The 16,551-nt window shown below is 37.3% G+C and overlaps 1 protein-coding gene across 1 annotated transcript in view; it reads right to left on the bottom strand.

Moving 5' to 3' along the window:
• TNS1_3 (Tensin 1) overlaps positions 1 to 16,551 on the bottom strand; it is a 101,711-nt gene that overhangs the window by 13,912 nt on the left and 71,248 nt on the right. Inside the window, exons 16-20 of the mRNA XM_051218120.1 lie at positions 14,239 to 14,595; positions 12,288 to 12,377; positions 8,448 to 8,558; positions 6,345 to 6,734; positions 2,450 to 2,746 (exon numbers count right to left, since the gene is read on the bottom strand). Of these exons, the coding sequence (XP_051064556.1) occupies positions 2,450 to 2,746; positions 6,345 to 6,734; positions 8,448 to 8,558; positions 12,288 to 12,377; positions 14,239 to 14,595 (1,245 nt within the window). The remainder of the gene's footprint in view (positions 1 to 2,449; positions 2,747 to 6,344; positions 6,735 to 8,447; positions 8,559 to 12,287; positions 12,378 to 14,238; positions 14,596 to 16,551) is intronic.

Below are 16,551 nucleotides of genomic sequence, written 5' to 3'. Positions count from 1 at the left end.
ACAGTACTTGAAAAACTAAAAAAAATGAAAATTCAATATTTTTAGAATGTAAATAACTGAAAAGTAAGTGCTTTATAGGCAAAGATGGATAGTGGCTAGCAATGGGATGCAGGATGCGCATTTCGTCCTGTTTGCGACTCATCGGCTGGACATAACTACATCCCAGAGTTGGTGTTTACTTTGGGACTCGAACCCAATACCGTTCTCTTCAAACACTATCGAGTTATCTACTTAGCTACTGAGTCCTGATAGGGTTCTGGGTTTGAGTCCCAAAGTGAACATCAACCCGTGGTGGAGTCCCAAATAGAACGAAGCGCGCATCCTGGATTCCACCGCTAGCCACCATCCATCTTTGCTTATAAAGCTCGTGACGCATAGGATGCACATATGCCAATACAATGGGAAGATTCAAGTAAACAACACCAAGTGAACATAAGAAGTAAATGGCTTTGAAGTTTACATTTACTTTGAGAGAAAGGGAGAACAACGAATTTCATAATTGTTTTATTCAGTAACTGTTATGATGAATTCATTTGTAGGGAGTTACGATACGTTTTTTCCTGGAATTCTTTAATTATTGGAGTTTCGTGAAGATTTCATTTCAACTACAAATTGATAGACTTTGAGGATTTGTGTATAACAAGTAGTACTAGGCACATGTTTGTCGTGTTAGTTAAAGAATCCCGCAGTTGGGATGAAAAGTCTGTTGATGAGACTATAAATCTTATTTAATAGAGATCCCTAGAACATATGATCCATATATTCAGCTGATTCTACCTTCAAGGTGCAATACTGGAGGAAGTAGGGGTAAAGTAGAAGAAAACCAGGCAACGCTAAACTTAAACAGTGGGTCCGTACATGATGTAATTGATTATTGAATTGCTATATGGAGATTACCTAGTCGGGATTATCGCGATAACCAAGATCAGCAGTTGGAGACGTTGGTCGACTCATATGAAGGTATTTCAAAAATGAAAACGAAGGAACTTCTCTCACTAACGGAATTCTAACCGAAACCATTCAGGTCCTTTTGCAAATGAACCACTTACAGACCAGAGATTCATAATCCGATGTTGCTTGTGATATTCATTTTATTTTTGATATCGACAAAGTTCTATTTCTTACTGTATTTGACTAGACCATCTTGGAATCCATGTCAGTGAAAGACACTAGTGAAGTTTGTTTAGATTATCCATACGTTTACCCAATTTAATGACTAAATGATATAGTCGACTTAAGGTAATAATTTCTCAACAATATCTTCAGAAATCTTTCATCCAATCACCATATGCGTTAGAAACTTCTAGAAAATTCAAGTTATATGTTATACTCTGACTAGATGATGAATCACTGTTACCAAACTTAGAAGTCTCCAGAACTTTCCAGAGATTAAAAGTTACCAATCAACCTATTAAAACATATGTTTCCTGTACATTAATTAACCTTCAAACAAAGCTTCTATATACATTGTGTTCTTTCTTTCCTATTCAAAATGTTTATATCGGGGAATTTTGCGGATCCAAGAAGCGATTACGAAGTCATTATCAAGTGTTTGAGTAGTCAACTTATCACATATACAAAGTAAGATAATTTATATTGACTTGGTATTGTTGTGTAGGACTGAAATTGATCAATCTCTAGTTGGCATATGTGCAACCTGTGCGGATCGCCTGGATATAGCCTTAAGTTACAAGTTTTTTAAGAAAAGATGAATAATGACTAATGGTGGAATCCAGGAAGCGCGTTTCTTCCTGTTTAGTACTCGTCAGCTGGATATACCTGCATCTGAGTTGATGCTCTACCTGGGACTCGAACCAAGTACCGTTCGCTTCAAACGACATCGCGTTATCAACATAGCTACTAAGTCCTGATAGCCACCTTTTTGTGCAACGCGGTGAAGTTTAAGATTCACAGTTCTAAGTTCGAGTCCCAGTGTAAACATCAACTCCAAGATGCAGGTACATCCGGTTGACGAGTACCGGATAGGGCAAAACGCTCATCCTGGATTCTACTGCTAGCCACTATCCATCTTTGCTTATCAGGTAATTGATCGTAGAAACAAAACTTTTTGAAATGCAAATACTCGGGTTTACATGATAGAAAATCTATTTCTTCGCTTTGTAAATATATTTTTTTATACAAAAAAAACCCCAGTCACTGTCACATCAACCATAATAACAGATGGTCAAGATTGTCGATAACATTTATTTCTATTCCAACATGTTCAGAGGGAAGGAGGATAGAGGAGAGTATCATCGAAACATTCAATAGTAAAAACACTTCTAAAAAGAACTGTGTAAACATAAACGATTAGTTTAATTGTATACTCATACTACTATTAGTACTACTCGTTTAACTACTGATAATTGTTTTATTGTAGAAGATATTGGAAATAAACTATACAATAGACTAATTGTTATTTGTTAAATATTAAACTAAATATACTCACTTCTTCCTGAATCTGGAGGACCTATCGGTCCTAGTTCACCTTCATATACAGCAGGAGGAGATCTATTCGATCTAGACTTGGAACTGCTAAATGGTGTAAGAAAAGAATCTTGTCTAGTTGCATGATGCATACTCGGTTGTGAGGGATGTGTTCCTGATTGTTGGTGTTGTTGTATTGGATTATATGATGATTCCATTTCATATGAACCTAAGTCATTAGGTAGAGATTCTGTAGGATGTCGTACTGAAACTCCTTGGGATCTGTCCGTTCTATGAAAGTCATGAGGACTTTCACAGCCTACATATATGCAAAAAAATTACTATCACATATAGATTAAAATAAATTAACATAACTCGAGGACAAATTTCATGTCTGAGTGACATCATTTATGGATTTAGTTAAAACCAGCGAGAAATCGACATCAGTGATCATAAATAAAAATGACTCAGACCTTCCACAGAAAGATCCTAACTAGTACCCCTAAATGCCCTGGTACGGCCGAGAGTGGGGAGAGTCCGCTCTCCCTCTCGAAATGCTCTCACATAGCCACGCGTATACAGCCTCTGCCAGGGAAGTCCTACTCACTGCCTTCTCGCACTGCGGGTGTTGTTTACAAAAATGAGAGGATGATAAGCGAATGTCCGGCGCCTTAACCGGATTCCAAACCAATGGTGCACATGGGCTCCAGTATCCTGAAGGAACAAATGGCGTATGAACCAATTGTTGGTCACCGGCTACAATGGGACTGCATCTCCTTACGATGCTCCACTGCCTTGTGGATCAGACCTTCAGGTCAAAGGCTCTGGGTGTGGCTCCCTAAGATAACCACCTGCATCGGTTTGGGCACCCGGGCAGTATCACAGCCCTCACACATATCGAATCAGATTTGTGTGGCGCATATGTATTTGGTGCCTCCTTGTACCAATATCTATGTGTTAAAATAAATAATAAAATAAATAAATCCTAACTAGTAGGTTTCAAACATGTGCACATTGATAATGTCTCGGTTGTTTATACATGAATTAACTGGATTAAAAATGTGGAACGGTGCATCTCAATCTGATTGTTTGAATGTTTCCTACTGGCTGTAAAATTACTAATATTGGCTTATAGCAACTCACGTGCAATTGAGTTTGTTCTCATTTAATTCAGTTAAGCCCTTTAGTTAACTTATTTAGCGGACAAAGTCAACTCTGTACTATAACAACTTATTGTACCTTTATTATTGCTGTGCATGTATGAAATATGTATGCTTGATACATTGCTTACCGCCTAAGCATATATTCATTCTGCTAGCTTTATTATTAACGCCCTAATTGATTCGATAATCCATTCATCGCCCTATATATATACATGTACATTTACACACTACTCTCTCGGTTCGCTGACTCATTCATTTGCCTCGCTGCTTGGTGGTCTGAGTTATCTGCTAATAAAAAACTGTACTCGCTGCTTCTCTTTGCCTTCTGGTTTCGTACACCGTTGAGGTTTATATGGTAACGGTCACGATTGTGATTGGTCAACGAAGCACAGCCACTACAGGCTAATTGATTTTAGTAAATTTGTACGAACTTAATTCGTTGTGTAATGAAGAGAGATGAGTTGTAGCTAATCAATCTATTTGACATTAAGTAGTCTACGTGATCTCATGTGCTCCATTTGAAGAAAAAAAGATTGTTTTCATTTGAGTAAAAGTACACTAAGTAGCTCAGTGAATAACATGTCAGGCGTTTGAAGTGAAAGGTGTAGGAATAGAGTCCTAATGTGCACATTAACACTAGGATACAACCACATCCAGTTGATAAGTCATAAATAGAAGAAAACGACGCGTTTGCTGGGTTCCACTGCTAACTACATACTAGTTATACCGAGTCATCAGTATGAGGTTGTGGAGATTGTTGAGTTTTATTTGAGATCATGGAACGACCAATGTTAGTAGACCATTGGAAACCTGGAAGCACTGGACCGCCGTTTATTCTTAGCATGGGACTCCTGAATAGTGGAGTTCAACCGTACTAGGTGTGAGGCAGTTACTTACCGAAAACAATGCAATATCCTGAATTGATTGAAGTTAAACGTTGGAAACGATGAATACTAGATCAGTTATCTATAGGTTAGGCATTCACGCGTGGGACCGAAGGTCCTGGGTTCGCGTAGCGCATACGGGGTCGTGAATGACTACTGATGAGGAGTCCCATACTAGGACAAAACAGCAGTCCAGTGCTTCCAGATTTTCAATGGTGGTCTAACATAGATCGGTCCATGATTTCAATTATACTGAATTGTTTATGACTTGCAAAAATACGAAACAACGACTGATTTCTTCGTTATTTTACAATACTCCCAACAAGTCGATATGTGTGCACAAACTTCAGTTAACCATGTTCATAATGACTAGAAATCCATAACTAGCTTTTCAAAGTTATGACTGATAAAATTCAGCTATTTCAGCGATTGTGACAAATATTATGAATACCATTAAATGTTGATCAAGTAACAGAGGAACTAACTGAAGCTGGAAATGCTAATCACTAGTGTAAGGGATGGCCTGCATAGGCTATTCTAACCTCTGGACAAATCAATCTATCCATTTTTTTCAAGCCACATTTTTACCTTATCACTTAATCGCTTATTAACCCTGACTGTTTTTATTTGAGGGTATGTTTGTTCACTACTTATCCTATTCATCATGCGTATGTAACTGATTTTTTGTTTGACTATAAATATTTGTTTCACGTTAGGGTAAACCGAGTTGCATCATACACCTTCTCCACTGCGCATCATTCCATTTCGCTTCACTCGCTTCGTTTCTCCGATTGTCTATCCAAACCACTGAGTGTATGAAGTATACGTATTCGAACTCCATTCTCGTATCTGAGTTCATTAATTCCGTTAATCACTAGCACGAGTTAAATCAATGATTATATACGAGGTTTGCTGGCATTTTTATTTCGATAGCAATCAGCCAACAATCTATTTCAAGTCAGATCTCGGGTCACTAAACTAGTCTTTATCTATTATGATCATCATGGGATAATTGGTTCTGAAAGTTTTTCCCAGATAGAATCACAAGTCAATACTGAAGAGTTGTTCAGTGCTTCTTGACTTACAATAGGTCTGAAGTTAGTTAGCAATTCATCTTTTCAGTCTTCATGAAACCTTTTTCACAAGATTGAACATGACTATAGAGAATATTGCTGGGTTTTAATAGAAACACAACTACTAAAGAACTACTAGTATTGATTAGGAAAATGTTTTGAAAGATACACCTTAGTATAATTCAGTTGTAAGAGTTTGAATATTCCCATGGTTGGTGCTAAGATTGAAATTAATTAGCTTTTTAATAGTTGAATTCATGAACCAATGGAAGCTAGATCCCTATGGAAAACTTGGAAGCACTGGACGGTCGTTTCGTCATAGTACGGGACTCCTCAGCAGTGCGCATCAACGGTCCCGCCTCGCGAGAATCGAAGCCAGGACCTATCAGTCTCGTTCACGAGTGCTTAACCACCAGACCACTAAGCTGACCGGCATCCAACGGTGTTAACGTCTAACTTCAACTAATCCACGAAATTGAGTGGCATATCCACCATTGTCATCAATGAGATACTATCTCACAACAGACCTGGTTGGACTCCACTGGTCACTGCTTCTCACTAAACCCGGGAAATACCTCTTGAAGCCAGTCACTAGTGAGCATATCTCACGAAGTGGGACCATCGATGTACACTCCTGAGAAGTCTCATACAAGAACGAATCAGCCATCCGTTGCTTTCAGGTTTCCATGATGATCTAGCTTCACATGACTCATGAACTTAACTATCACATTACTACAATCTTCACAAAACCTTTTTCTGATAATTATATAACTATTGATATTAATGAGTAAACATACCTGTATGATAGGATCCAACTTGTGAAGAATATTTTGGTACTATTGAAGTTGGTGATATATGATCAGACTGTGAATTTCTTGTTAATACTATTAATGAAGGAAGACTATTGATTGAAGTAGGTAATTTAAAAGGTAATCTTAATATACAAGGTAATGCTAATGGTTGAATTGTATGTTCATATAATAAACTAACTAAATTAGTAAATATTGGTTCATTTGAAGATCCACGAAGTCGAACAGGTTCATGGATTACACTTAAAGCTGATGAATCCATTGGAATATTAGATGGAGGTAATAATGTACCAGATACACCAATTGCATGATATACAGATGATGTTGTAGATTGTAAACCTTCAATTAAATAATGTCGTATAGAATCGAATTCTTCACCTGTTTGAAACAGTAAGAAAATAAAGTAAGACTAATTAAACATATTAACCAATATATATTATTACTGAAAACTAGGGAACACTGAACAGCTATGTTGACCTAGTATGGTATGCTCCAACAGTGATCAACTACGCAAGACTATCGGTTCGGCAGTGAGCATTTAAGCATTAGATAAATAAGACAACATTCAATAATTTACATGTTTAACTTCAATCAACCTGTTATATTGTGTAGACAACTTTCGATACCACTGATGAGTACTTAGTTCACACTCACCATGGTCGATCTTCCATTAGTCACGACTTTCAACTTAGGACATGGGGGAACTCACTCTCGAAATAAGTCAGTAGTGGATCTAGTGTAAGTAAGTATTTTTCTCTTAGAATTAAAATATGGCTACTTTATAGAAACAATGTTGATTAATAATTACTTAGATGAGTATTTAGGGGAACCAATAGACAGTAGAAGGCACCTATTGTCTCGAACCTATGATTTGCAAGTCATTCAGTCGGTATAATAACTTTATATTACTTAGGTACGTCCAATCTTTTGTGAGGTACTGGGTAAGTATGAGCCACTTGGTCATTAACTAACTCCAAGTATTTCAGTCTTACATAAGTATGGTGTTTGTATGAACTAACGATTCCTTTGTACTTGTTAATTGCTTGATTTTGAATTCCAAATACAGTACATTCGTTCATGCTTATCTAGTATTTCTTGATCCAATCGCGTTATTTCTGGGATTCCTAGTTTGTACTATAATTCAAATACTCCTAATTATCATAATAAAGCCACTCGCTGCTCAAGTAACTTAGTGACAACTTCTCAAACTGTGAAGCTAGATCACACGAGTTCCCCTAGGAGCATCAGTTCTCTCAAGATTACATGTAAACCCCACTGACGAGTGTCAAATAGCACGAAACCTCAATCCACAGTTTCCTATCGATCATCTTCAACCGTTTACTATAAGAAATATATAAGAAACACTCATTTCCTTCCTGGCTTCATTAGAATGGCTATTCTAGCAATCTGATTAAAAAGTGTCTAGCGATTCAATATACCATTAAATAGGAAAAAAACAGATTATTCTACCATACATGAAGAATAACATTGTGAAACACTTTGAAATCAACGCAAGTAAGATAACAGTGATTGAAGACAAATGAAGATGTCATTTATTCAATGAATAGCACCGTCAGCGAGAAACATCACATTGGACAAAGTGGACACATTCATTCACACATAACATAAGATACCAATGAGGAGACATGATATGTTATCAATGATAACAATCTACATGGAAAATTCGATTGTAGAAACTGTCTAATTCTGAATAGAGGAGAATTTCTAGAAGGATGATATTGAAACATTTATGTTAATAATATGTGTTTTTGTATAGTCCGTCAGGACTCATTAGCTAAGCGTATAGCGTGATGGATTTTAAAGCGGATGGCACTGAGTTTGATTCTCGAAGTGAATATCAATTTCAAGATTCAGGTACATACAACTGACGAGTCCCGAATAGGACGAAACATGCCTCCTGTATTCCACTGCTAGCCACTATCCAACCATCTTTGCAATATCGAGGCAATCCACAAAAGAGCTACATCTTTCAATAAGAGTCTAATCAACTGTAGTCCTAAACATCAATGGGAAGATTTAAACAAACAATACAAAATGGATTTATTGAATAATTTAAAATAATAAACTAACCATGAGTATGATGTCTGTGGACTTTAACTACCAGTCCAAATGAATGTGGAAAGCTTCCACTATTACGAACTACAAATGTTCCAGGAGCTTCTGATCTGATTAAGTCCATTGCTGTAAACAATAAATTGAATATATAATCAATGAAATATATAGAAGAGATTTGTTAGTATTTTTATATATCAGTCATTATCAGTGAGGTTATCAACAAAAAGTAATGTAAATTGTATAACAGTTTTCTCCTACCACAGAAATCGTCTTCAGTATGAATTTACAATCATACCAAAAGCCGAGACCATCATCTGTATGTCTTGTATCGAACACCTAAACATTTACTTAAGGGGTTAGCATTCGGTGTTACACACTACTTACCGCAATTCGGAATACATCATAACGATTATTTGATATTATTGATAGAAAAAGTCAGTATAACAATGTTATGCACGAAATTCATAATTTTCAGTCTTACTCCAACTGATATCAGTAGGTGATAAATGTCACATACAGCTTATATGAACTATCAGCACAAAACATATTCAGTGAAAATCAAAGTATAGTTAAATTTTGTACACAATAACAGGACTTCTTTTCTAAAAAAGAATGTTGAATTATTCGGTTTGAAGTTGACTTTCATTGTTCGTCGTGAGTACAGATCATCTTGACTACCTACTTGAAATTTTGTGGTATACATTTCCAATTTCAATCGATTCGTGATATGAATGCAACTTTGGTGTGTGCTACCGATGTCGACAGATACAATCAGTATATATTATCAATAGAAAATGAAATGTCTGGAGGTAGAAGGTTAAGAAGATCGAAGAAGAAGAGAACGAGAACAGAGAATGATTGATGTGGAAGCGAAGGAACAATGAAGTATTAGCCGATTGATTGGCATTTTACAAATGAAGTGTTGAATGTGTAGTGACCTGCTTTTATCAAGAGAACGCGATTGGTTTAATGGAAACAATTATTATTATAACTAATTGCACCAGTGATTGTTTTACTGACATCCATTATTCTTCCATTCTCCCTTCCGTTGATTGTGACCTCGTACGAACTTACGTTTGCTCAGTAAATCCGCTTGTACTTCTTTGGTATGATCTCGGTATTCTTTCGACATCACGAGATCATCAACAAATGTACTTAGCTACAACCTTCAATTACCTACTGATATTTGGTACGCAACCTTCCTGTAGTGATGATCATAGTCAATTGCGACTCGACGCCACTCTACAAATGTATGGTTCTCAGATTCTTGTAAGAGATAATGTAATTTTGTATTCAATTACATCCGACTATCCTCATTTGTGTTCTCATTCACAGCACAGTTATCATTCAGTCATTTCCGTGATATATTCTAGGTTATTAAATCGGACAAATTTGAGTTTTTCTCTGAAATCAATTCGATTTCTTTCTCAGATTTCACAAGAAAAACTCTCCTTGCTAGATGTAAAAACCTAACAAGTTTACACTATCGCTATACTTCTGACAATACTCTAGTTTACTTAAATTACAATGAAACCTTTTCTAAATTTCCAAACATTCCTTCTATTCTTGCTACTAAATCTTTTTCAGTTATGTTTTCTAACATATATATTCGATCCGTGAGAAAGAGTTGTGCTTGAGCAATGTTATCCCTAGTCTCCTGAAGTCCAATTTTAAACCTTCAATTTTCGAACTCTATATCTAGCCAAAGAATAAATCTCATCTAGTTATCCGTGATGCATTTCAAGAATAAATCATATCCCAATTCATCAACTGCTTGACCTTACGTTGTAAGGTCAAAGTCTTTTGTAATGAATCATTGCACCAAGTCATGTTGTCAATGACTGTTGAACTAAGATGCATTAGGTAGTGTAGACATTCTCATTAGAGTTCATTTCATAATCGTAATCAATACTTGTAAAATTGTGCCTAAGATTGTAAACATTTTCATGCTTCATACTTTTTTAAAACTTGGCGTTTCATTATTAAACCCTCGACAATTCTTAAAGATAACTTACTGAAGTCAGGAAAATACCTTGATCAATTAATGTTAATCTAAAAACTCTCAAGAGGGATCTTGAAGATGTCATTATTTATTAATTTATTTATTTGAACACATAAATATTGGTACAAGAGGGCGCCAAATATATATGCGCCACACCATATTTGTGTGTGTGTGCTATGATACTGCCCGGGTGCCCAAACCGAAGCAGGTGGTTCTCTTAGGGGCCACACCCAGAGCCTTTGACCTGAAGGTCTGATCCATAAGGCAGTGGAACATCGTGAGGAGATGCAGTCCCATCGTAGCCAGTGACCAACGATTGGTTCATAAGCTATTTGTTCCTTCAGGATACTGGAGCGCTTGTGCACCATTGGTTTGGAATCAGGGTTTTCCAACTACCCTAGGTGGACTTTCCATGTCCACCAACCTTGTTAATGCTCCGGACGTCCGCTTCCGTCTTCTCAATTTCGTAAACAACACCCGCAGTGCGAGGAGGCAGTGAGTAGGACTTCCCTGGCAGAGGCTGTGTACGCGTGGCCGTATGACAGCATTTCGAGAGGAGGGCGGGCCCACCCACCCCACTCGCGGCCATACCAGGGCATTTTGGGACTGATTGTACTTTCCTTATTTCAAGTGTGCCAATGATTTTGTTGCCAACTCAGTATAGATTTCTAAAGGTCCTGGAGTAACTAGGTCACAAAGAATATTCAAAAATATTCTCATGTTTACCTACGCAAATCAATTATTGAAGTAAATCTTACATTAACTTTTCCACAATCTGTATTCTGTTCAATGTTTATCAATAGAACACTCCTGATGAATAAGTAACGGTCGGAAAATCGATATATCAATCGATATATTTCACACAGATTACTTATAGATAACCATCGAATGAACAAATTCGGTAAATTAGTGTAAGTATTTTATGAAGATTATCCACAATCTGAGGCACTGAACATCTCACTATCAGGATGGAAAGTTATGGATTCGATTCTGTTTACTGAGGTCGTAGACCTTTACTACTGAGGAAACAGCCATTTATTGCTTTTTAATTTTCTTCAATGGTTATACAATTTGCCCTGTTACGGTTGCCCTCAAATGCCCAGGTACGACCGAGAGTGAGATGAGTTAGCTCTCCTTCTCAAAATGTTCTCACATGCTCACGTGTATACAACCATTACCAGTGAAGACCTACTCACTGCCTTCTCGCACTGCGGGTGTTGTTTACGAAATCGAGAAGACGGAAGCGGACGTCCGGAGCATTAACAAGGTTGGTGGACATGGAAAGTCCACCTAGGGTAGTTGGAAAACCCTGATTCCAAACCAATGGTGCACAAGCGCTCCAGTATCCTGAAGGAACAAATAGCTTATGAACCAATCGTTGGTCACTGGCTACGATGGGACTGCATCTCCTCACGATGTTCCACTGCCTTATGGATCAGACCTTTAAGTCAAAGGCTCTGGGTGTGGCCCCCTAAGAGAACCACCTGCTTCGGTTTGGGCACCCGTGCAGTATTACAGCCCACACAAATCATTGACTTGTGTAGTGCATGTGTATTCGGCACCTGTTTGTACCAATATTTATTTGCTCAAATAAATGAATAAATAACATTTGAGATTAGTTCATGATGCAAACACTTGATTTCACTATCATTGAAGATTTGGCATTTCTCCATCCAAATAAATTGTACTATATTGATGTTTATGTTATTGTACATACTAATTCATTCTTCTCACTGCCTTTTCTTTAGGCATGATTCGAACAGTTAGGAAGTTTATGTTATAAGTTGGACAGATTTGAGAAAAGTGATTTTAGTTATAAAAGAAAGTTTTCTAAGTTTCTCATTTATACTTACCGTCATTCCGTGACATTTCAGGACGATACCATATATGAGTGGATGCTGATATTCTGCTCAACACAACTAAAGCATTATCCGGTATATGTTCTGTAATAAATGACAAGAGAAGACTATTATAATAAGTTAGTTTAGGTGTGAAGTTCGTTTTTTAATCAAAAAAAGAATTTAAGGGTCCTGGATTCGATCACCTGTGGGGTTGTGAAAATATACTACTGAATAGTTCCATACTATTGTGGGACTCCTCAGCAGTGCGCATCCACGATCCCGCGAGTGGGATCGAGTGGACGCTTAACCCCTAGACCATCGGGCTGGCCGGCATCCAATGGTATTAGTATTAACATCAACCAATCCACGAAAATGCGCGACCATCTTCCATTGTGTTGAGGTAGATACCTGCCTCTAGCCGACACACATTAGCTCCACTAGTCACGGCTTCTCACAAGAACTTTGAGAATTCCCTCATGAAGCTAATCACTAGTGAGCATATGGTAATTATCAATGTAGGGTTGTGAAGATTATAAGGCTTTTGATTGAGATCATGAACTGATTGATGTTAGACCACTATTGAAAACCTGGAAGCAATGGACGGCCGTTTGGTCCTATTGTGGGACTTTCAGCGGTGTGCATCCACGATCCCGATCGCGGGATCACTGAACTGGCATCCAACAGTCTTTATGCATAACTCTAATCAAACCTTGAATTTAGTTAATATCAACAATCGCCACAACTCTATACTGATAATTACCATATGGTCACTAGAGCCTAGCTTCGAGCGAAAATCTTCTGAGTTCCAGTGAGAAGCCATGACCAGTGAACCTAATCCGTGTCAGATGTGAGGCAGTTACCCATTGAGGAAAATAGAATACGGTTGTGCAAATTCATGGATTGATTGAAGTGAGACGAAAATATCGTTGGTTGTCTGCTCAGTGGTCTAGAGTTTAGGCGTTCACGCCAGGGACTGAAGGTCCATAGTTCGTGTCTTGAGTGCACGATAGTGTTTGCACACTGCTGAGGGGTTGCATGCTAGTACGATACGTAAGTTCAGTGCTTCTAGGTTTTTAACGATCGGTTCATGATCTTAGAGAACTCATCTGGAGAAAATCATCTGTAATTAACTAAAGTAGAAATGAGCGTTTTTAATTTCTCTGTCAAATCGAAAATTACTACGAAAACAATTCAGTAGCAATTAATAGTAGGTGAATTCAGACACTATTCAAAATAACTAAAAACTTGTTGCAAGACCTTCAATCAGCTAAAAGTTTAAGAAAATCATCTCATGCCTGACTTTCATTAAGATGGCTATCCATATCAATTAAACAAGCATGTTACTATTAAGATGCTTTGAAGAACTGACGCAATAACCATTGTTGTGGAACTTACTATTCCTACTTTGTTGGCAGTGGATTACTTCCACTCTTTCCTAATCACGACTCTTGGTTTGTTTCTGTACATTTGTTATTTTTCACCTTCTGATACAATGTGGTCCACGTCGAGTGTATATAAACAATGTCTGTTTGAAATATAAGGATAGTAGAGGCTAGTTACTACTCCTGGACTCAAGTCAGGGGCATAGAAATTAGCTTGTGAATAATAAATCAGTAAGGAACTAATAGCCGGCTCAATGCCAATAGTGCTGCTGATTGATAGTGTAACTGACCAAATCAGAGATACTAAGCTACAAACGGTGAATAACAGACCAAATTAGAAAAAGGATTCTGATTGGTGACCTGGCACGTGATAATGAACAACGGGTTTGAAGACATGACACTAAAATTCCTTAAAGTATTCGAATAGAGTGACATTATCGATTTTGTGAATATTTAATATGGCGCTTTCATTGAAAGGATAAAAGATTCTTATTGCGAAAACTAAAATCAAATGGGGAACTATTTAATTGTCATGATTACAACTGATAATCAGAATTAACGAAATCAAGATATTATCATACCTAAACCACTTGAAATTGGTTGTTTTTGTCTTGGCGGTTTGTGATCTTCTGGACTTCGATATACTGGGACTTGTGTAGGTCTATTTCTTTTCGTAGTTTCAGAGGTTTTACCACGCATTGCTCTATATGGTCGTCTAACAGGTTGATCATGTGCAGAATATGAAGTACCGGGATAACATACCCGACTACTAAAACCAGCCATAATCGCTGTATCCGATTGACTACCTCCATCAATCATTTCTGATGGACGTCGAATATATCCTCTAGATGGTGGACTAACTGGTGATCGAAGTAAACGACCAGAATGTGTTTGTACTGGACTAGTACACGAGGATCGATCAATTGTAGGTCCATCGGCTAAAATGTATAAAAACAGGAAACAAACTTGAAATTTATTCACATAATCTTATCGTTTTCTGTAGTTTTAAAACGATTCCAAACATACATCCTGATTCGAGATCATGAAAGGCGACTGTTTGAAACACCAGGATCTGAATTTCGTGTTAAATCCAGGCTCATTAACAGTAAGATGAATCAGAAAGTTTCGAGAGAACTAGTAATCTTATCCAATCTCATAGCCCTATTCTACTCAGTAGTATAGAACAACACTGTACAGTGATTGCAGCTGACCGAATCCTACTAGTGAACATTTCAATAAAATCTGAGAACCATACAGTAAATCGTTAATTTGCAAAATATCAATCAAATGTCTCAAACGTGACTGTTTCTTTTGCAAATATCCGTTCATTGTCTCAGATTTCATTGTACGTGCATTTTCATACAAATTACTTTCCGTTTCTGTCTTTTTCTTATAGATTTTTTACTGAAATACACTTTATTCCTGACCATCATTACATACTAACTCCACCTGGAGTACCTCCGGGTGCTACTGCCGGTCCCAAGCCCAAATAAAGGAGGAGGGTTGGGCATGGGATTAGCGACTTCATCCCGTAGAAAACTAACTCGCTAAAAAAACGCCAACCAGAAAAAATTATTCAAACCTTTTAAACTCTGCCCTGGGAGTCAGAAAGTCTTCATTTAGGAGAGTTATGACACCTCATGATGAAAGCCGAGTTCCTTCGTAAGTCACGAGGTCGATGCCCCTTCTGACAACCAGAGCAACCATTTATTTAGGTACATGGAATACTCGTACAATGTGGGAGACCGGGAGAGCCTTCATTATATACTACTTATTAAGATATAAGTAGCTCACACCACAATAGTACAATGTTCAACTTTCATTTAATTGTTATTACAATTGAATAGACATTGACAATAACATTGAACATAATTTTAAATAATCATTCAGATAATAAGATAAATTCAAATAAGCGGAAATTCAATGATTAAAAGGTTTGATATTTTTCGAATGGTTGTCATCATTTGACAATGAATTGAAAATGAGCTTAAATAAGTAGTATAATTGCTAAAGATGAATTTTTCATTGTTTCTTATTATGGTGAATGAAATCGAAAGCGAGAGACAGAAAGGAAGAAAGAAAGAAGGAAAGAAAGAAAGAAAGGGAGTTGAGTAATCAACTGAAGAGACTGAGTGTTTGCCAAAGGTTTGAAATTATTAACTAAGATTTGTAATGACAATAAAATAGTCTTGTCATCTAGTTGTATTGTTTGTCAAAATTTCACTTTTATAATGATGAGGTTGTCTAACGAAAAGGAAACATTAAAAACTTTATGGATATGAAAGAAATAGTCATGTTTAAAGAATGGACATCAATGATGTCGGTAGTTTATTTTTCAGCTATATTTTAGGCTACCGGTATTAGGCAAGGTTGCTTACTCTCACCCGTTTTCATTGATCTGGTGATCGACTAAATCTTAAAGACTTCAACATCTGAGGGGAAACACGAGGTGTAGTGGACAGTTAAGAGGCAGCTGAACGATATAGACTTTGCAGATGATCTGGCTCTTCTATCGCACACGCAACAACGAAGGCGGGAGAAGACGACCAGTGTAGCAGCAGCCTCAGCAATAGTAGGTCTCAACATACAAAAAGGGAAAAGCAAGGTTCTCCGGTACAGCACATCATGCAACAATCGAACCACACTTGACTGATAAGATTTGGAAGATGTAAAAACCTTTACATATCTGGGCAGCGTCACTGATGAACACGGTGAATCTGATGCAATTGTGAAGGCGCGGATCGGCAAAGTAAGAGCAGCATATCTACAATTGAAGAACATCTTGAATTCAAAACAACTGTCTGTCAACCCACATCAAGGTCAGAATTCTCAATACAAATGTCAAGACAGTTCTATTGTATGGGGCAGAAACTTGGAGAACTACAAAAACCATC

This window comes from Schistosoma haematobium, chromosome 7, assembly GCF_000699445.3.
Source record: "Schistosoma haematobium chromosome 7, whole genome shotgun sequence".
NCBI classification, from domain to species: domain Eukaryota; kingdom Metazoa; phylum Platyhelminthes; class Trematoda; order Strigeidida; family Schistosomatidae; genus Schistosoma; species Schistosoma haematobium.
The sequence above is the reverse complement of the archived record's forward strand: the minus strand, read 5'-3'. Positions and strand labels throughout refer to the sequence as shown.